Source organism: Triticum aestivum, chromosome 2A, assembly GCF_018294505.1.
Source record: "Triticum aestivum cultivar Chinese Spring chromosome 2A, IWGSC CS RefSeq v2.1, whole genome shotgun sequence".
Lineage (NCBI taxonomy): Eukaryota > Viridiplantae > Streptophyta > Magnoliopsida > Poales > Poaceae > Triticum > Triticum aestivum.
The window spans coordinates 655,449,132-655,470,942 of NC_057797.1; the positions used below are offsets into that span (position 1 = coordinate 655,449,132).

The 21,811-nt window shown below is 50.0% G+C and overlaps 3 protein-coding genes across 3 annotated transcripts; 1 reads left to right on the forward strand and 2 right to left on the reverse strand.

The window, feature by feature from the left end:
- Positions 1–621: 621 nt before the first annotated feature.
- LOC123190015 (calphotin) lies at positions 622–2,804 on the reverse strand. The gene has a single exon (XM_044602558.1). It carries the CDS (start codon positions 2,742–2,744, stop codon positions 1,491–1,493), a length of 1,254 nt encoding a protein of 417 aa, XP_044458493.1. The 5' UTR covers positions 2,745–2,804; the 3' UTR covers positions 622–1,490.
- Positions 2,805–3,675: 871 nt separating this feature from the next.
- LOC123190016 (fasciclin-like arabinogalactan protein 8) lies at positions 3,676–5,409 on the forward strand. The gene has a single exon (XM_044602560.1). It carries the CDS (start codon positions 3,748–3,750, stop codon positions 5,035–5,037), a length of 1,290 nt encoding a protein of 429 aa, XP_044458495.1. The 5' UTR covers positions 3,676–3,747; the 3' UTR covers positions 5,038–5,409.
- A 1,677-nt stretch (positions 5,410–7,086) lies between these two features.
- Positions 7,087–10,694, reverse strand: LOC123191810 (cyclin-D5-2-like). Its single transcript, XM_044604402.1, has 6 exons — positions 10,594–10,694; positions 9,342–9,497; positions 8,891–9,077; positions 8,484–8,802; positions 8,259–8,395; positions 7,087–8,140 (listed from the first exon to the last, which is right to left on the reverse strand). The coding sequence occupies exons 1-6, from the start codon at positions 10,692–10,694 to the stop codon at positions 7,607–7,609; spliced, it is 1,434 nt and encodes a 477-aa protein (XP_044460337.1). The 3' UTR covers positions 7,087–7,606.
- Between the last annotated feature and the right edge of the window lie 11,117 nt (positions 10,695–21,811).

Here is a 21,811-nt window from a genome sequence, read left to right on the forward strand (position 1 = left end):
GTGACTGGACCGCAGCCCATGCGTTTGACGGTCCACCCCACCCATGAAGTCATCTCCTGGTCACAGTTGTCTAAAAAAACAATTCTCCTGGTCACAGTTTCCCTAAAAAAGAAATCTCCTTATCACACAAGAGGTTAACAACAGGCAAATGATATTGCCAAATCGCACTTGCTGTCGCGGAAGAAAAAGGAAGAACTAGGGCATCCAGAACTCGCCCACTCCAGCTGGGTTTCCCGGCCGGCAGATGATCGAGCTTGGAGCACGCCTGCGTATCAATCATGGGCGCATTCGGAGGGTTCCTGGCTTTTGCTCCGCCGCTCATCATGCGTGAGCTTGCAAGGTCTCATCTGCAAGCTGTACTACGTGACAATTCGAGTCTGCCTTTTAACCCACGAACGATGAGTCGGATGGCTGGGACTATAGCACACAGAAACAAGTGGTAGTAGTACTAATAGTATGCATTTTTGGTTTCTGATGATAGTGTGTAGTGGTTGTCTTTTTTTTTGAAACGGAGGCAAAAGATTTGCCTCATCGATTAATTAAGAAGAAGAGAATTGCCCAGTTAATTTTTGGAAAACCGGGCAAAAATCGATACAAACAACCCAAGGTCGTACTACTCACAGAACAGGAAACACCGTGACCGCACATGTGGCCCTCCCAATGCACCACAACCGAAACCCTTGACACTTGTACAACACAGCGGAGCTTCACACAAGAACATCGACCACGATAAAAACGGAGCACCCTCCATCGTGAAATCGTGGGCGTCTTCCGAATAACACCGCCCTTCTTGCTTTTGTTTCTCTTTGCTTTCTCCCTATTGGGTTTCTTTTTGGGGAGGCAACCACTTGTGATGCCGGGTCCAGACTGATCCGCCACCCATTTGTCAAGAAAATCATAGAACTCATTGTGCTTCTTGATGTAGTTGTCATCAACCAAGGGGCTCCTACTAGGGGCAGGCACCAACAAACCGGCCGCATCGACATCATCGGCCCGAGGAACCCCCAACACATCATCCTCCACCACAGGAACCATCGACACAATGGACTTCGGCGCCTCCAGTTGCTCACACGACAGAGGCAAAACATGCCCCTCACACAAGGTTGTCGACGAGTCCACTTCCAACCGCTCCAAGGACAGAGGCGAAGCAGGGCTCGAACATATGTCCCGAAGCTCGGGCATGAGCTGTAGCACCGGAGTCGCAAGCACAGCGATGGACTCGCCCACATCGACATGCACAACAGACGAAGTAGACATCAATGATGAATTGTCCCGAACACGAGGGGAGAAACAACCATAAGGATCTGCCCCTTCGTCCTCCGTGGAGCCAACATGAGGGAGTGGTGTCTGCGTGGAAACGTAGCCGGCAAAAAGGAGAGCCTGCTCAAAGCAGCCTCAGCCCGTTCCAGGAAGCTCTCAATACGTGTCTGCCAACCCTGAAGCAACTCGGTCTGATCAGCCAGAGCGGTCTGAAGCACATCAATGGATGGTTATGCCGGGCTAGCGGAAGCAGAAACCAGAGACGCCCAAGATCCACGATGAAGCGCAACGGAAGGGAGTGTGGATTTTAATTGGGCCTCTCTTGGAGTAGGAGGTTGACAATGTTGGATGCCAAGGCGAGAGACGGGCGGGACAACAAGATATGCCAGAGAGCTGAGAGAACGCCATGGGTTGCGGCAGTCACAAGCACGATGACCGTTCTCCAAGCAACGAGAGCATCGGAAGGGATCTCTGCAAACCGTCGCCCGGTGTCCAGGGGCGAGGCATCTGCAGCATCGACCGCGAAGCCAGGCAGGGATAGGCCGGGGAGCCAGAGCCAATGTCGGCGACGCCGAACAACGTCGGACCCCCACCTTCACCCATCCCTGGTCCAAAGACGCCTCAGGAGCAGCAGCGACAACAGCAGCGGCAGCCGGATCGCTCACCCCACTGGAGCACCTCGCAGCCAACGGCGTCAGCGGGGCGAGCTCGTCTTCATCATCAATGCTGAAGACGTTGTCCATGAGGGAAGCCCACGACACGGCCAATGGCGGCTGCGGGGTCCGCACAGCGGCGTCGGGGGCTGCACCTAAATCGGGGCCAACAAAGGGAGCTCCATGAAGACCATCGTCTTCGGCAGCAGCGACAGGCGGCGTGGTAGGCGTCGGAGTCGCCAGGCTCAGATCGGAGCTGGCCCGCGTCTTGGTTGTGGAGGGCCGCAGCAGTTGCAGGCGTCCCCGCACGGCCGGGTCGGCCTTGCGGAAGGCAAGGAAAGTCGTGGCGGCGCCGTTCACAGAGGGCAGCGGCAGACACGCTGAGGTGGCCTCCGTCGTTGTAGCAGTGGTGGTGCCGTCAGAAGGAGTCAGAGAGGCCGGGGCGGCCTCCGTCGTCGTACCGGTGGTGGCGCCGGCAGGAGGCGCCCGAAAGACCGGAGCGGGCGCCGTCGTTGAAGCAGGGAGGACACCGGCAGGAGGTTCCCAAGAGGTCGGGGCGGCCGCCGACGTCGGAGCTTGGGGAGCCATGGCGGACGAATGAACGGAGAGGCGGACTGAAGGAGAGGAGAGAGCGCGGCACGGGGGTGCCGGATCTGGGCACGCCGGACGCGCAGCAGACCGGAGCGAGGAGATCAAGGCGGCGGCGGCCGCGCGGGTACGCGCACCAGGGCAGTCGCCATCTCCGTCGCGGCTGTCGTTTGACTGGAGTTTTGCATTTGCCCAGTGGTTGTCTTTCCGTTTACATGTCTCTTGCCCACTACTAACTCGCATGTAAATGGATACATTGTATCACTGAGGCACTACCCATCAATCATCAATGTATAAAAACAGAATAATGCGTATACGCACGCTCCGTTTCTTTTTCTTTTCCGTGTTCTTTTTTACTTTTTGCAGGAAATGTCCTTTTCGGCCGGACGAGAGCGCGTCGCGCGAAGCACTTTTTGGCAGCGCTGTAGCCTCACAGGAGCCATCGATGCATGCCAAAAACATGATCGTCTGCGGAAGCCCGAGGAAATATCAGCTTACACAAGGGAGGCGCGTCCAAACAAAAACTAATACAGAAATAAAACTCAACGCCAGGATAGGGAATTTTAAGATTTGAAGTGAAACATTTTTCATATTAAAAGTTTATCGGACATTTTTTGTCCCTCATTTCTCCTAGTAAACCAATGCATACTTTGCAAGTATTTAAATAGAACCAGCAAATGCCTATCCCACAAAAAAAAACAGCAAATGCCTATGTTATACTGTACTAGTATAACTTTCACATTTCTGATGTCTAGGGGAATCCACAAAAGTGGTGGCCTATTTCTTTGATTTTGGTGTATTGTCTGTTCACCGTTCCGAAAGTCCATAGTTTATTGAGAAAGGTCGAAAATCATCGCTTTTAGAAATCATATCCACGTGCTAAAATGAATGATAAATATGCACATGGTTTGGTTTCTATTTTGACAGTGGTGAATGAATTTTAAAAGACGAGACCAAATCTTTTTGAATTTTGACGAGGCCAATCTTGAGGCAGAAGCAAAGGTCTCTTCGGCCACCCCCACCGCAGAAGATCATCACAGCTCTCAAGGCGCTGCCACATGCTCAGACATCAGTGCCCCACACCACACCACACCTAACCATGGTCAGTGTAACCCAACCCAACCCAGCCTGGCCTCAACCCAACCCACAGGCCAAAAACCCACGCGCACGAAAGCTAAAACCCCCACCCACGCGTCACACCACACCACTCCCGTCCCGTTTCCCCCACACCACCGCCACCGCCGCGATGGCCGCCGCCCGCCGCCTCCTCCTCCTCCTGGCCGTGACCCTTGCCGCCCTCGCCGCCGCCGCCCGCGCCCACAACATCACGGACATCCTCGACGGCTACTCCGAGTACTCTCTCTACAACAACTACCTCTCCCAGACCAAGGTCTGCGACGAGATCAACGGCCGCAGCACCGTCACCTGCCTCGTCCTCACCAACGGCGCCATGTCCTCCCTCGCCGCCAACCTCTCCCTCGCCGACGTCAAGAACGCGCTCCGCCTCCTCACCCTCCTCGACTACTACGACCCCAAGAAGCTGCACTCGCTCCACGGCGGCTCCGAGCTCACCACCACGCTCTACCAGACCACCGGCGACGCCTCCGGGGACATGGGCCACGTCAACATCACCAACCTCCGCGGCGGCAAGGTCGGCTTCGCCTCCGCCGAGCCCGGCTCCAAGTTCCAGGCCACCTACACCAAGTCCGTCAAGGAGGAGCCCTACAACCTCTCCGTCCTCGAGGTCTCCGACCCCATCACCTTCCCCGGCCTCTTCACCTCCCCCTCCGCCGCCTCCACCAACCTCACCGCGCTCCTCGACAAGGCCGGCTGCAAGCGCTTCGCGCGCCTCATCGTCTCGTCCGGGGTCGTCAAGACGTACCAGGCGGCCATGGACAAGGGGCTCACCCTCTTCGCGCCCACCGACGACGCCTTCCAGGCCAAGGGCCTGCCGGATCTGGGCAAGCTCACCGGCGCCGACCTCGTGGCGCTGCTGGAGTACCACGCGCTGCCGCAGTACGCGCCCAAGGCGTCGCTCAAGACCATGAAGGGCGGCATCCCGACCCTGGCCTCCACCGGCAAGGGCAAGTACGACCTCTCCGTGGTCGCCAAGGGCGACGACGTGTCCATGGACACCGGCATGGACAAGTCCCGCGTCGCGTCCACGGTGCTCGACGACACCCCGGTGACCGTGCACACGGTGGACAGCGTGCTGCTGCCGCCGGAGCTCTTCGGCGGCGCGCCGTCGCCGGCACCCGGAGCGTCGGCCGATGCGCCAGCGTCGGCCCCTGCACCAGAAGCCTCCTCCGCGCCGGCGCCCTCGCCTAACCACGACAAGACGAAACCGAAACACAAGTCGCCAGCGCATTCCCCGCCCGCGCCGCCGGCTGATACGCCTGACACGGCCCCCGCCGAGTCGCCGGAGGGAGACGAGGAGGCGGACAAGGCCGACGACAAGAACGGCGCGACCGCGGTGAGCATGGGCATCGCGGCCATGGTGGCCTCGGTCGCTCTGGTCGGCGCGACACTCCTCTGATCTGCCCCAAGTGTTCGACATCGAGCACTCGTTCTGTTTTCCTCATGATGTGATGCACTCCGGTCGTGGTTGCGAGTTCGTCGGCCATTGAAATGCTCACACCCGAAGCTGTTACTTCTTCCTGGTTGGATCATTTGGGCGATTGTGATACCTTCCCTGGTACTGGTAGTTTCAGTAGCTGCGTAGTTACAAGTCTATTGAGTTTGATTTTGCTATGATGCTCGTTGCAGTTGTTGATGCATTGCATTCCATCTGCCAAGAACTCCAATTCCATATCCTGACGCAGTTATCTAGCATTCTCGATGAAGTAACTTGTGAAGAGAGACTTGATCTTACTACGAGTTAATTGATGCATTGGTTCGTTGTATATTATCACCGTTTTTGCACATTAATTGATGGAGTAGTACTGCACATTGCACCATCGATTGATAGGTTTTTTTTTTTTGAGACAAACCATCGATTGATAGGTGTTGCCACATGGCCAAAAATGGGGTGCCGCTGGCCTACTGGATGCGTACCCATCCATGAAAGCACTGCTGCAAGCGTGACACGCCTTCTAAATCGTGGCCCATTAAGCCCACAACGCTTCGAATTTGTCATCTTCTGCCGGGAGTCCATCCATGGCATCTCCGCATAAATGCAGACCGGACGCGTCTAGTATCAACCACAAAATCGCTGCTCGACGTGTTTTGAATTTCGGTGGCGCAATGGGGTTAATTTCGAAATGGGTCGAAATTTCAAAACATATCTTTTGCTGGACAAAATTTACTGCCTCTCGCTACTTTTTACCTACTGCAGCAACAGCCTTGGTTCAGGGGCCGCCTCGCCTATCATGTGACTCTGCCCGTCTGCGCCGAGCCCGACACCACTGGCCCATGCCTTCCTTTTACCCGTTCGCGCCGCAGAGCCGCTGGAGCCGTGGTCCATGCAAAGCGAGAGCTCGCATGGCTCTTGCCCATGGTCGTCCGTTGGATGCCAATATCTTCAGCAATGCGTTTCGTCTCGTTTCCTGGAAACTTCTGGGCCGTTTCTTGCTTTTGGAGGTAATAGCACCCCACATACCCTAACTTATATAAGATGTGACATTTTAGTTCTAAACTTGTAAAATTCAACCCCGTCATACCCCAACTTGCACCTCAGGTGATGTTTTAGTCCCAGACCAATCAAAGGACGACAATTGGTAGCCAGGTGGCTGGCCGGGTTAGCACACACACTTTTACAAAAAAAACCTGCTTTTTTCCCTAATTAACCCGCACTTATGTGCAGTCAGTGCAAGTTACCCCAAGAAAGCCACCAGCCAAGGCTTTTTCCCGGTTTTCTGCGTCACCGCCGCGGCCGTGCCCCCCGGCGCGCGCAGCTCCGGCGCCACGTACGACAGCGCCGACAGGGCGCCGCTGCGGAGCGCGCACGCCACGCTGCTGCCGAGCTTCCTCGACTGCGCCGTCTTGTGCACGCCGGCGACGAGGCGGGTCAGGCCGAAGCCGAAGACGTGCGGACGAAGCTCGTCGTCGAGCAGGATCTTGGATGACTTGATGCAGCCATGCACGTACCGGCGAGAGCTGCACTCGTGCAGGTATGCCAGTCCCCTCGCCGCGCCCTGAACGATGGACAGCCTCACCGACAACGGTAATGGAGTTGGCGAAGCCGTCAGGCCTGTTAGTATAATCTTGAGTTTGAGTTAGATGCAAAGCTAGTCCACATGCAATTACTGCTACGTGCATGAGTCCGGCTGCTAGCCGTTACCTAGTAGCTACTAGCTAGTAGATGTACGAGTACTAGTCCAAGTCGTGTCAAAGTCTGAGTCATAAATTAGGCTAGTGTTGTAGTCCAAGTCGTGTCAAAGTCTGAGTCATAAATTAGGCTAGTGTTGTAGTCCAAGTCGTGTCAATGTCTGAGTCATAAACTAGGCTAGTGTTGTATCCGTGAACTAGTTTTCGCAGAACTAGTTTGGATAAGTAGGGCCTTGTTTGGATAAGTAGTTTTCGCAGAACTAGTTTTCCGTGAACCCATATAACGGTGTAACAGACTTAAACCATGTTTGGGCCCCGCAGTAAAAACGTGGATTAGCAAGATTCAATTTCCACAAAGCCAGGAATATGCGTTTTATGAAAAACTACTAAACATGTTTTTATGAAAACACGATTATATACGGATACTCATCGCAACTGATATTCGCCGACTCGACGAACGAAAGCTGCAGCGGAATCGAGCTGAGTCGGCAAGTTGAAACCGCCACCGTCCATGCGTGCCAAGTCGCCGAGGGAAGCGGCCGCCGCCGTCCATGTGTGCCAAGTCGCCGAGGGAAGTGGCCATCGCCGAGCGCACACGCCGAGTTGTCGACTGGAAGCCGTCGTCGCCGTCTTCGCGCCGAGTTGTGGAGTCGCCGAGGGAAGCCACACGGCCGCGGCCATCGCACCGAGTCGTCAAGTAGAAGCCGCATGGCCGCTATCAATATTTTCTCAATTCCACCGGCGACGATGTCGCGTCGCTGAGACTGGTTTTCTACGCACCGACGATGTTGCCGAGCTGCCCATTCGAGCGCCTCCACTCCATGGCCTCATCAGTGTTCTCATGGTCTCTCGTTCATTGTTGTGCCACCCGTCGAGCTGCAGCGGGCGGCGCTACTCTGTCCTGAGCCTCCACCAAATGATGAACACCAGCCACGGAATACGACGAGGAATCCTGCTGGACGCAACCATCTCTTCTGCGGATGCAAGGCTGTGGCCGCGTCTCCGTGCTCGGCAGTGGCAACATAGGCAATGGGTGCAGCCTCGGCCTCAAAGGCACGGCGCCGGCGCCACCCGGACTCAGTGCCATCGCCGTCGTTGGGCTCACTGAGACGGCGGCGGCTACGTCGGTGCCGCGGCCGGGGACGACCCTGTACACGATGCCGCCATCCAGCTGCCAGTCTGATCTGCTTGTTCATCTCCGACACAGCTGCGATGAAGGCGGCGGTGTCGGCAACATCATCAACAAGAACAGAATCATATGTACTGATGGCAACTTCATTGGAGTCTGAACATGGCAATGATCTCTTGCCATGGCTCATAATTCTGCTTTTCAAGTCGTCAACCATCATGCTGTAGCAGGCATGTGCATGCTCCTGATCAATGTAACAGACAAAGGTTGTTCAAACCCAATGCTCATTTCATCATCCAAATGAAACATTACTATGATCAAAGTGACGCAAAAGGGTTATTTATTTAGTTTGTGCAAGAAACCTTCTCAATGGGGCATGATGGAGATAGATTGTCCATCTTGGACTCCAGTGCTTCTTTGGTCAGTAGAGCTTCATAGGATGCAGCCAAGATTGCAGCTGCAGCCACAGTAGATGGCCTGTAATCCAGCACACTGCCGGTTGCATGAACACAGCGCAAATCAATCAGACAAAATGCAAGAAAGTTCGCAAGATTTCTTTTCAGAAGGTGTGCAGGACGAAGATGAACCTTCGGCTGTGGCAAAGATGGAGCCGATGGACTTGAGGGCGACGCGGGCGGGGTCATGCCCGCCGCCGCCGCGGCCGTCGTGCCGGTCGAGCCGGGAGGAGAAGCAAGGGAGGTAGTCGAACGGCGTAACGGCGGCCATGCGCCAGCCGAGCGTGGACAGCACGAGCAGCTCCATCCGGCGGACGGAGGCGGAGCAGAACTCGTAGCCGCCGCCGGCGTCGAGCTCCAACAGCGCCGGCGCGCAGTACTCCTCCATCTTGGCCGCCACGGAGACGCAGGCCACGGACAGGAGGCGCGCCGCCCACGGCATGGCCGCCCTCTGCACGCACACAACCACATCATCCTCCCGTTCCTAAGAAGCAGAGAGGCTAAATTTGTTTTACGGCGGCGGTGCGGCGATTGATTACATCGACACGTCGCCGGAGGAAGAAGCGGTCGAAGTAGGCGATGGCCAGGTACGCCGTGCGGTGGCCGAACCCGAAGCAGCCCCGAGTCTGCAAATGCAAATCAGATGCCGGTTCCAAAGGCGTCAGTGACCGATCGATCGATGCTCGCACCAATAATCGTGAGAGCGAGGAGCTGAGTGAGTGCTCACTTCAAGGATCCATTTGACGGCGGCGAGGCGCGCCTGCCGGAACCAGTACTCGGAAGCGGCCGACGAGCAGTCCTCCGGCACTGCCACTGCAGCACTAGCCCGGCAACGATGGCCGCCACCACAATGACGGCCGGAATCGACACCGTAGGCGACGACCGACGCTTCGGCGGCCTTCCAACCTGCGCCGCTGCACCAGGGTTCATTCCAGGGTTCGTCTGCGGGATTCTTCCCTCTCTCCGGCGCACTCGATCTTGAGCGGAAACCTGCATAGCCTCGGGTTGTCGTCGAAGTCGGTGGGGCCCTGGTTGACGAGCGAGCCCACCTGCGGGATCACGCCGGCGAGGTCGTTCCCCCGGAGGTTAAGGCTGACAGCCACGGGAATGCCGCAGAACTCCGGCGGGATCCGGCAGACGAAGGGCCTGTTTGATTCTTAGGCCTCCTTTGGTTTGAAGGAATTTTATAGGATTTTCATAGGATAGGGTTTCTATAGAAAAAATACCTTCAGAGCTCTTTGGTTTGTAGGAATGAAATCCTATTCCTATGAAGGAATTCTTCCTATCCTCCACATTTCATAGGAAAATAAACATTAGACTAGACTCAATGGAAAAAATCCTATGGTGTGAATCAAAGGGCATCTCATTTTCTATTTCTATGCATAGGATTTGAGATGCATGCCATCTCATTTCCTATGACTTTCCTATTCCTATGATTTTACAATCCTATGAACCAAAGGAGGCCTTAGGAATTTGACAACGTAGGAATTGGAATAGTATAGGATTGGAGTGGCATGCTCATTTGAATCCTATAGGATTAACAATAAATATTTGACTGCACAGGAAAAACAAATGATTGTAAAAAGAGGTTGGAGTGGATGTTAGATTTCCTATGAAATGTAGTACTCCCTCCGTCCGGGTGTATAAATCATTCGCGTAGTTCTAGGTCATCGATTTGAGGAATTAAATATGTGTTATATGTCATGAAAAATATACCACTAGATTTCCACACGGATATAGTTTCTAAATATATATTTTTGTCACATATAATACATATTTAGATAGTTAAATTATCGACCTAGAACTACGCGAATGACTTATACACCGGGACGGAGGTAGTACAAAAGATTCCATAGGAATTTTTTTAATGAAATTCAATCCTATAAATCAAAGAAGCAACATAGAAAAAAATCCTAAGGATTTCAATCCTTCAGAAATCCTATAAAATTCCTTTGAATCAAAGGAGCCCGAAATGGCTGTAGCTGAGGTTGATTAAGGAAAACGGCAGGGGGTTCTACAAAAGTGCATGCGCTGACCGGGCCAGCCACCTGGCTGCCAATTGTGTAGTTGTGATTGGTCTGGGACTAAAACGTCACATGCAGTGCAAGTTGGGGTATGGTAGGATTACATTTTGCAAGTTTAGGACTAAATCATCACACTTCGTGCAAATTAGGGTACCTGTGATGCTATTACCTCTTGCTTTTGCCAAGTTCCCGGCCTCAAATCTGCTCAATCTCATGACCGTAACGCCAGCACCGAGCGGCCGGAGAAACAGTTGGGCTCTCGCTGCTGCTCTGCCCTCCTCTCGGCGTCACGCGCGCGCCAGAGGCTGACGCGCGGCATTGGATTCTCGTGTTCGTTCGGTGGGGTTGGACCTCCGAAGGAGGGAGACGAGACCAACGGTCATGGAACGAGGTTGGTGCAGCCGTGTAGTAGTTTTTTTTTTTTTTTTTTTTTTGCGGGAAGCCGTGTAGTACTGTTCATTGTTTTTGAGATAGCTCACCACTCATGTCAAGTGGTGGAAGCCGTGTAGTAGTAGGTCCTACTACGTGGCGCACCCACCCGTCCACCGTCCACGGCCGGTCTTGCGTTAGACGAACAGAGGTCGAGGTGACTGTTGCGTGTGGTGTGTCGGTGGGGTGGGCTCGGCCCACGCACGGCTCACCGAACCTCTCTTTCCGTTCAGGTGGGCGGTGGCTTCTGTTTCTTTCTCGTCTCTAGTGGGCATTGATTGGAGAGCTTGAAGCCTTCGGTGCAAAAACAATTCGACGCACGTACGTACGTACGTACCATCTGCAACTATCTACGCGCGGCTAATAATTAGGCTTCTGGAGGTCAATGGTGTTGTTGGATGCATGCGCCCCGCAAAAAGTACGGTGTTGTTCCATGCGCGAGTACCGTGGCTGCTTCGTGTGGACAGAATTAGAACGGCAGTTTTATAATACTAATGCAGTACGATCTCGATTTCGTCGGTGGAAAATTCGGAGAATGAGGCCTGGAGGACCCCATGAGAGGACTTGAGATCCTCCAAGGGATACTTACTTGCATCTGGGTTTGTTCTTATTTGTCGGGTGCATTATTAGTGGAGAGAGAACAACTGCTGTCGGCCATGTGGGAAGGGGAATGGAGTGCTGCGCGGGCTGCTTGTAAGCTGGGCCGGAAATGTTCCGCAACAACGACTCGGACGGATGATGGATGCCATTCTGTACTGGGCCGTGTTCGTCGCCAAGGTGCTTCACAAGCCCATTCAAAATACACCCCTAAAAAATAGCTCACTGAAAATACCATCAGCAAAACATGTACACATATGGATAAACGGCCAGTGCTGCCACTGAACAATCCTCATTGTTTCAGTGATTTATTCTTCCCTTATGTATATCCTTTAACTAACATCCACAAGACACGCCCAAACATGGCCAGTGGCGGAGCCAGGATTCGAGTATAGGGGGGGCCGAGTATGTATATTGGTCTAATCTCATTGATAATTACTGGCGCCCCAGCGGGGTAGCGCACACCCCTTCGCGCGCTCGGCGTTCTCATGGGCTGGCCCATTTGTCATTTTTTCTTTATTTTTTCATTTTCCCTTTACTTTTCATTTCTGTTTTCCTTTTTCTTTCCTACTTTTTCTCTTTACTTTTTCATTCCTTTTTGCGAATTTTCTTTTCAAATTCATGATTTTTTTTGTTCATCGAATTCAACAAATGTTCATCGGATTCAATTTTTTGTTCATCGGTATTAAAAATGTTCATCAAAATTCAAATTTTGTTCACTAACCTAAAAATGTTCATCAAAATTCAAAATTTCTTCATCCATTTGTCAAAAAAGTTCTTGAATACAAATTTTGTTCATGAAATATAAACAAATGTTCATCATTATTAAAAAAATGCTCATAAAAAATGTTCATCCAAATAAGAAAATGTTCATTCTTTTGAATCGCAAACATTTTTTGAGCTCCAGATATGTTTTTTTCCGAAAATTCACAATTCACAATGTTTTCAAATTTTAGAACCAAGGCCAAATTATTTTAATGTAGAAAAAAACAGAAAAGTAAAAAACGAAAACGAAAATAAATAAGGGCGCCCGCCCCACGCATTGGCCGGCCCAACAGGGTGCGCGGGCTTCGTGCTCCCGTGACTGGGGGCGCCCCACGCACCATATAGGAGGTCCCAAACTTGCAAACACTGGGAGTTCATAGTACAACTTATTTCAAACGTAAAACACCGAAGGAAAAAAATACTCCCTCCGTTCCAAATTACTCGTCGCAAAAATGGATGTATTTAGAACTAAAATACATCTAGATACATCCATACCCACGACAAATAATTTGGAACGGAGGAAGTAATATTCAAGGTCGTCGATAGGGACAATAATCATACTTTGTATGCCCTCTGGCGGCACCCCATCCTACAAAAATGGCTGATTGCTCTGGGTATGTGCCTGAGCCTCTGAAGGACTCTGATAAAGGCTGGCTGAAAGTTCAAACAGTCTAAGAAACAACAGATGCCCTGCATCTAATTTATCTTGGTGGCTGATTTCATATAGAACCCTTTTTTAGGACAGGTTGCTCTTCTGTTTAAGAAAAAAATGAGACCAAACCAAAGGCTAACCCTCGTTGGTATTTTTTTATAGGAGAAACTCCGCGAGCACTCTGGGTATGTGCCTGAGCCTCTGAAGGACTCTGATAAAGGCTGGCTGAAAGTTCAAACAGTCTAAGAAACAACAGATGCCCTGCATCTAATTTATCTTGGTGGCTGATTTCATATAGAACCCTTTTTTAGGACAGGTTGCTCTTCTGTTTAAGAAAAAAAAATGAGACCAAACCAAGGGCTAACCTTCGTTGGTATTTTTTTATAAGAGAAACTCCGCGAGCACCATGCGTACAAGGCGGGACTTCAACTTGGGTGGGCTGGCAGTAACCTCAGCTGCTCAGCCAACAGGTCGACGCCCCGTCCTCAGTTGCTCTTCTGTTTGAACAACACGTTCACCGAGCAATGTGTAGCTTTTGGAATACCCCTTGAGAAATTAGTGGATTGCCACGTTACTTTTGAAGGAAATATGCCCTAGAGGCAATAATAAAGTTATTATTTATTTCCTTATAATCATGATAAATGTTTATTATTCATGCTAGAATTGTATTTACCGGAAACATAATACATGTGTGAATACATAGACAAACAGAGTGTCACTAGTATGCCTCTACTTGACTAGCTCGTTAATCAAAGATGGTTATGTTTCCTAACCATGAACAATGAGTTGTTATTTGATTAACGAGGTCACATTATTAGTAGAATGATCTGACTGACATGACCCATTCCATTAGCTTAGCACCCGGTTGTTTAGTATGTTGCTATTGCTTTCTTCATGACTTATACATGTTCCTATGACTATGAGATTATGCAACTCCCGTTTACCGGAGGAACACTTTGGGTACTACCAAACGTCACAACGTAACTGGGTGATTATAAAGGAGTACTACAGGTGTCTCCAAATGGTCGATGTTGGGTTGGCGTATTTCGAGATTAGGATTTGTCACTCCGATTGTCGGAGAGGTATCTCTGGGCCCTCTCGGTAATACACATCACATAAGCCTTGCAAGCATTACAACTAATATGTTAGTTGTGAGATGATGTATTACGGAACGAGTAAAGAGACTTGCCGGTAACAAGATTGAACTAGGTATTGGATACCGACGATCGAATCTCGGGCAAGTAACATACCGATGACAAAGGGAACAACGTATGTTGTTATGCGGTCTGACCGATAAAGATCTTCGTAGAATATGTAGGAGCCAATATGGGCATCCAGGTCCCGCTATTGGTTATTGACCAGAGACGTGTCTCGGTCATGTCTACATTGTTCTCGAACCCGTAGGGTCCGCACGCTTAAGGTTACGATGACAGTTATATTATGAGTTTATGCATTTTGATGTACCGAAGGTTGTTCGGAGTCCCGGATGTGATCACGGACATGACGAGGAGTCTCGAAATGGTCGAGACATAAAGATTGATATATTGGAAGTCTATGTTTGGACATCGGAAGTGTTCCGGGTGAAATCGGGATTTTACCGGGTTACCGGAACCCCCCGGGAGCCATATGGGCCATCATGGGCCTTAGTGGAAAGGAGAAAGGGGCAGCCCAAGGGGGCTGCGCGCCTCCCCCCTTCCCCTAGTCCTATTAGGACTAGGAGAGGTGGCCGGCCACCCCTCTCCCTCTTTCCCCCTTGGGAATCCTAGTTGGAATAGGATTGGAGGGGAGTCCTACTCCCGGTAGGAGTAGGACTCCTCCTGCGCCACCTCCTCCTGGCCGGCGCCTCCTCCCCCCCTTGGCTCCTTTATATACGGAGGCAGGGGCACCTCTAAACACACAAGTTGACACAAGTTGATCCACGTGATCGATTCCTTAGCCGTGTGCGGTGCCCCCTGCCACCATATTCCTCGATAATACTGTAGCGGAGTTTAGGCGAAGCCCTGCTGCTGTAGTTCATCAAGATCGTCACCACGCCGTCGTGCTGACGAAACTCTTCCCCGACACTTTGCTGGATCGGAGTCCGGGGATCGTCATCGGCTGAACGTGTGCTCGAACTCGGAGGTGTCGTAGTTTCGGTGCTTGATCGGTTGGATCGTGAAGACGTACGACTACTTCCTCTACGTCGTGTCATCGCTTCCGCAGTCGGTCTGCGTTGGGTACGTAGACAACACTCTCCTCTCGTTGCTATGCATCACATGATCCTGTGTGCGCGTAGGAAATTTTTTGAAATTACTACGAAACCCAACAACTTTTGCTCATCTTGTACTTTTCTTGGGCGGTATTTACATCCATACCAACTGTATCTATCAAAAGTGAACCAATTTGTGGTTGGACAGCGATATCCTCAACTCAAGTCCTGGTGCTCGTATTATTCTTAGATTTTATTTCTGAATTTCCAGCGATGCACTTTCAGTGAAAGGAAACATTCTCGTCGACGACGGGTGCTTTTGCCAACCAACTTGTGATTGGATAGTTAGAGGGCTGTGATATTCCCAACCCATCAGGGTTCAAGGCTCATAGGCAGGGGCGGAGCTAGAATTGGGCCAAGCCATGGCCCCATGCTTGCTATAGTGCCTCAACAGTGTTGCTACATTGTTTGAGATAGTATAGTCAACACCGAGTGTATTGAGCACGGCCCGGGCCCAGGCCCCCCGGCATGGGTCCTAGATCCGCCACTGCTCATAAGGGTAGGATATGCGTGTATGCATTTATAGACGTGAGTGTATGCGCGTATGTATGTGCGCTTACGTCTGTATTATGTTAAAAGAAAAATCATGTCTATAAAAAAAATGAAGGAGATAAGACCTGCTTGACTGAAAGAAATAACACAAATGTTTCCAAGGGATAGTTGATCCCAACCCGCAAAAAAAAAAGGATAGTTGATCCCAGTGTCCTGCTGACGAATTTTCGACGCATGGCGCAGCGACGTGGGGCATACAAATGGGCCGAACGTATGATGCAGCACAGCCAAAGCCGGAGGCGCGTCTAACTTGTGCAAACCTTTCGCTCTGTAGTTACACTGTGCCATGATCTACAACTACTTATGTTTCTACGCACTGATGGTACTTGTACGGGGCGCCAGCTTTACTTTAGGGCGTGCGGCACAGCGGGGAGAATCATCGCCGGCTGGGAAAGGCGGCGTGCGTAAGGCTCCCGCCGGCGATACGCCTTGGCCTTTTAGCAGACGATCCATTCATTTCCTTGGAGTTCACTCGAGCTAGATGATTCGCGGTCGCGGCGGCGCTTGCATGGGGGAGGCTGTGCTATTGGCAGGAGGCCTGGTCCGGTGCTCGACGTGCGCGCCTGCACATGCACCTGCACCGCACTGCACACCAAATCGTTGGACGATGATGACCTCGCTGTTCTTCCTCGTCCCTACGGAGACGAGGCGTTGAGTCGGGATAACGCTTTGAACGTGGAGACTGGAGAGCCTCGGCCTAGCAATGATGGCTTCGGCGTTCTGGAGCCCAAATGCTGGGGGAAAAGAATCTCAGTTGTAAAGAGGTCCCCGGTTCAAGAAAAAGGCCATGGCATTCAGGTAGGTCCAGGTGCTTACATGGGGCATTTTACCCACCGTTCTTTGTCTCACTGTACTAAAAAGATGATTAACTGTTTTTATTTCTTCTGTATTTATTGCTTAAGCTGACGTCCAGAAGACACGCCCAGACTTCCTAGTACAGCCAGTTTCTGCATGAGAAGTTCAGGGTCGCATTAGCGAGATTCGTCCTGCATAGTTGACTGATTGTCCGTCTGCATTGGCATGTCTGGTGAAGAAATGGTTGCATGAGCCCTGCATAATTGACTGATTGTGTTCAGTGTCTAGTTTAACCTGCGAGGCTGATTTCCCGTCAAACAGTTCCTAAGGACCAAGTTTTTCATGTTATCTGAATAGCATGCCCTTTTTTCCCCACGCCCATTGGACAATACATGTTGCTTCGAATGCCCCCTGGAAATTTAGAAATTAACTAGGATCAGCCACTTTACTTTGTTCACCATTACAAACTTTAAGGCCCCACTTCGAAGAAAGCAATTTCATAAATAGACAATTGCCCGTGTGTTGCAAGGGTGGCATAAATATTCTAGTAAGGTAGCCGGCGGTTTATTTGATCATATTAACTTGATTGTGTCGAAAAGTGCTTTATATGGCAAATACTTGTTCTGTGTTTTTTGAGGGAGGCAAACACTTGTTGGTAGTACTTATTTAATTACCAAATAAAATACAAAATTATTTGTCAAATACTTCCTCCGTCCCAAAATTCTTGTCTTAGATTTGTTTAAATACGATTCGTGGGCGAATGGTGAAAACCCTGAGAAAAATCAAAGAGACAGAGAGAGAGAGAGAGAGAGAGAGAGAGGGATGAACATATGTAAAGTTTGACGAAGAAGTAGGCGACATAACCCTATGTTCTTTTTAAATAGGAGACGTTTCAAAATCCTACAAAAAGGATTCTACACCGCCATGAAATTGTAGGTATAGTTTGAAAATTCCTACGAATCCTGCACTGGGTGGGTATTTGGTCCAGAATCAGAATGCTTCCTTTCCTCGGAGCATTTTCTAAACAATCACTCAATCTCATGTTTCCACGTTCTTTGATAAGTCCAATGCAACAAGTGTCTTTATCTCTCTCTCCTAACAAAAAAAATTCTGCAAAATTCCTCTCGGGAATTCAAACAAGTATATTGTACAATTTCTAGGTTGTAGAATATAGTAGGAATTTACAAGACATGACTTGCAATTTCCGCATCTTTTCTACCCGTGTGTTTTCACCGGAAATACAAAGTACCCGAACATGTTTGTAAAAAAAGTACCTTAACATAACAAAAATTACATCTGGCTCTTTGGACCATCGAATAACCACGAGTGCCGTCAAAACAAGCTGCTGACGCGCCACTGTCATCCCTCATGTACAAAGCCGTCCTGACCTTTGTTGATGACAAACGGGAAGTCTCTGTGCACGTTCCCATAAGGTCTAGCATCCTAGAGTCACAATCATCGCCGTTAAACCCTTGAATCGATTTGAAGAACCTAACACCAAATCTCGCAGTTGCATATGCATGACAATAAACCCTGACCTCACCACCTCGAGGAGACGACAAGAATCTATATCGAAGCTCCGTCTAATCCATCCAAATGAAGAGTCGCCATCCGCATGAGCGCTGCTCTTGTGAGGTCTATGATCGTTACTTATCCACTAGTCGAAACCCATGCATCAGGATTCCCTGTCGCCACCGTTGGCCGCGGGCATAAGGCAGAGGGGAAGCAAATCCACGGGCTCACTGGTGATGATTGAGGGAAGGAAGACTTAGTCCTAATCGCCTTACAAGACGGGAAAGAAAGAGTCAATAATTTTTGGCACATGCTACGCGCGTCTGCCAGCTAACACGCAGATGAGATCGGCTGCCTCCAGAGCCGTTGGATCCCGCGTGCGATAGTCATCTGATCTGGTCGCGTTAGCCGTCCACTACGACATTCTACGACCTGCCTGTTTACAACATGAGCCATGTTGTACTCGTCGGTTGCAACTTAACTCATGTTGTGCTTAAAAAATGTTGTCCACCACCTTCTTCCCGTTTGCAAACATTAGCCATGTGGCACTTATCAAATGCAACATGTCCCATGTTGTGCTAGGGGAAAGGCCCTCCACCACGGTTGTTTGACCTCAGTTTGCAACAGAGTCATGTTGTGCTCATCGGTTGCAACGTGACCTATGTTATGTTTGGAAAAACATTGGCATGTTGCATCTGGGAGGGAGTTGCGTTGCAGGCCGTCCAATCACTTGGATCCGATTGCCGTTCGTATTTACCACCATATTAGTTATGGACCCTTACCTATACTATCTATCCATATCGACAAAGTGAAAAACGTCTACAGACGAATTTTTGACGCGTAGCGCAAGGACGTGAAGTGTAGAGAGGGCAGCGGAGCGGAAGTTGCAGTAGAGGGAAAACTGGTAGACTGTGCACTCATCAACTATCGGTTGTACAGTATTCAGCAGTACGGGAGGATTGACGACGAGCTGGCTCCGGCGAGCTTGGTACGGGGTAGAGCGTGCGCGGCTGTGGGAAAATCATTGCCGTTTCGGAGAGGAGGCGTGCGGCCCCTACCCCCGGGCGATACTGGCGATGATAACGTTTAATAGACGAGAGCGGTTCGCCCCTTTGAGCTTACTCACGCCAAAGAATCTCAGAGGCGGCACAAACATGATGAGTACTCGTACATGTAAAAAGGGTGTAATGTTGGCGACCTGGCTGGCTCCGATGCACGACATGTGCTACTGCACACACCTGACGCTGGCGCCTCGTCTTTCGAATCAAATCGTTGGGCGATGATAGCTTCAGTCCGTGTTCTTCGTCTGCGTGATGGTGAAACAGAGCCGGAAGCAGACTTTAAGCACATACTATATAATAAGCCTCAGCAATGAAGGCCTCCAGGTTGAGGTCCATGTGCAAAAACTCGAGCAGAAGAAGCCCACCACTGGATTGTACTACTACTCGGGCAGGGCAGTGCACATCCCAAAGCGAAGATGCTGAACTTGCACGGCGAATCTGCCTCGGTTTAGAAATTGAGTTAGCGCCCGACGACATCTGACTCCTTTCAATTCTTAATACTGATGACATGCACACAACACAAGCTACTGACCGTGAAGCCTCATCAATGAAGGCATGTATGCGTCTAAGTTTTGGGGTCAAGGACCAGCGTCTCAGTTAGGAGAGAGATGGTGCAATGCAGCGGTGGTTAAAGCATCTACAATCGGACCCTTCACTTTCTCTCCAAGCGTTCAAGGCGGACAGCCCGGGCGCCGACACAAAAACGTCATTCAATCGGACTCTTCAAAGCAAGGTATCTACGACCTCTCAAACCAAGCCCATATGTGCGGCGAACTAGGGCCGTCGAGACACGTCTGTCATGTTGGACCTGACGTGTCGGCCCTACTCCAAATCGCTCCAATTTTGACCAAGTCCATCAAATCGACCGCCCTGCTCCTGCGCCCGTCCTTCATTTCCCGCCTCTAAGCCCTCGCCCTCGTCCACCATTCCTTTGTGTTCGCGCCGCCATCCTAGGTGTCGACACCCACTACCCCGCCCCCACCACCATGAACGACGGCCCGGCCGAGATGAGCTCAAAAACCCTATCAAGATGATGAAGAAAACAATGGCCCAGCCTCCCAACAATCTATTGGATTGGATGATGACGCCGACAATCCAAGTGGAGGGGTGGATACACAAGCGACCGTGCTAAAGAGGAACCGACAGATCATGGAAAAAATGGGAGAAGGATAGGGTCGCGCGTGACGGCACGAGAAGCAAAATGTCTGCCACATGGATGGACATTTTTTACACCAAGGAGGAGAGGTACAAACTCTTCTTGGATGTGCAAAGGGAGAGGATGTTGTTTGATCGGGAGAGGGTGCAGGTGAGGTTGAGCATTGAGACGTAGAAAATCGACATGTAAAAGCAAGAGAAATGGGCAAAATGAAAACTTGAAAAGGCCAAGACGTTGGAATCAATTGAGCTCAAGAAAGATAAGTTAAGGCTTGCGAGGGACATGAAGGAGTTGAGGATCATATGTAGGACACTAGTCTCTTGGACGAGGAAAGGCAAAAAGTGTTGAAGAACATGAAGAAGAAGATCAATGAGTGCAACAACGGAGGCAATTGATTCATTCGTGTATCGCCTATTAATGAATTGTTGGATGCTATTTTGGCATGTGTTGAATTATTGAATTGTGGTTTATTTTGGTTGTGTTGAATTGGTGATGAACTAGCAATGTGCTATACTATCTACGGGCATGTGTTTGCATGAAAATGATAATTTGAATATGAGGGATGTGATTGTTCGGACCGACAAACGAGGGGGGAGCCAGCGCCGTCGACAGACGTTTATAGAGTCAAATTTGCCCAGTTATTTTAGATGTGCTTATCTCCGCCACCAATTTCTTCTAGATATGTCCCAACGGAGCTTTCTATAAAACGCTGGACTCTGGTGGCAGGGTTTTTATCATTGAGAATGTTCGGAGATATGCGACAATTGCTTTTGAATGTTGAATGTTGGTTGCTAAAACGGGCAATGGTCATTGGCGTTTTGCACGTCGGCCATGCTTCGGACGATGAACGTGATTGCTATCATGTGGTGTTATCTCTATACCGAAATTTTGTGGTGTTTTTTGTTTTTCTCAAGAATATTAACGCTCTGATGTTAAAAACAAAAAATTTTATTGGCAAGAGTCGCTTACCAAAGTTGGGTGCTATGTTTAGAGAGATTGGTACCAGTCCAACTAGACAAAGCTAGCATAGCATAGAAGACACCAATGTTTTTTATTTTTCCGATATTGGACACCAATGATTTTTACTAATCCTATTTAAAATCGGACAATTATATTTAGAAGTATGAAAAAAACACATGACACCCTTTTCCAGCCTTTGACTTTTAAAATTGAAATTCATTGTGTAGCCTTATATGGATAAATCCGACAATGGCGAGTCGCCATTGCGAGAGAACCATTGTCATGATCCGTGCATTGCAGTCGGTGGTGGTCAATGTTGATGATTGTTTCTATGTGTTGTTGGTTGTTTTGGCGTGACTTTTGTAGGACATGCTTGCTTTGTTTGTTTTAAATTTATTTAGCGTGTGCAACCTTTACTAACTTTTAAGATTATGTTGTTGCATAGATCAAGTGTACTTGGTATCAATTTGATATTTATATATTATCACTTATAACAGAGAATATGTTGATAGTGCACGTATGTATGGAGCTAGGTTGGCAAGCGAGGTATGACTTCGCCATTTTTCGGTTTCTGTAATGTGCAAGGTGGCTCATGATTTACCCATGGTTTGCTAATTGTGTTGCTTGCTTAAATATTAATCTCACTACTACTGTAGTTGCTTTTGTTGTATTATGTGACTGCTCTTAGTACTGAATATAATATAACCTG

Excerpts from the sequence above, each read along its gene's own strand:
- LOC123190015 (XM_044602558.1), bottom strand. The coding sequence starts at position 2,744 with ATGCGAGTTAGTAGTGGGCAAGAGACATGTAAACGGAAAGACAACCAC.
- LOC123190016 (XM_044602560.1), top strand. The coding sequence starts at position 3,748 with ATGGCCGCCGCCCGCCGCCTCCTCCTCCTCCTGGCCGTGACCCTTGCC.
- LOC123191810 (XM_044604402.1), bottom strand. The coding sequence starts at position 10,694 with ATGCCGCGCGTCAGCCTCTGGCGCGCGCGTGACGCCGAGAGGAGGGCA. Across the intron at positions 9,498-10,593 it reads CGCTCGGTGCTGGCGTTACG|GCCCTTCGTCTGCCGGATCC; the intron begins GTCATGAGATTG and ends AGAATCAAACAG. Across the intron at positions 8,396-8,483 it reads CATCTTTGCCACAGCCGAAG|CCGGCAGTGTGCTGGATTAC; the intron begins GTTCATCTTCGT and ends GTGTTCATGCAA.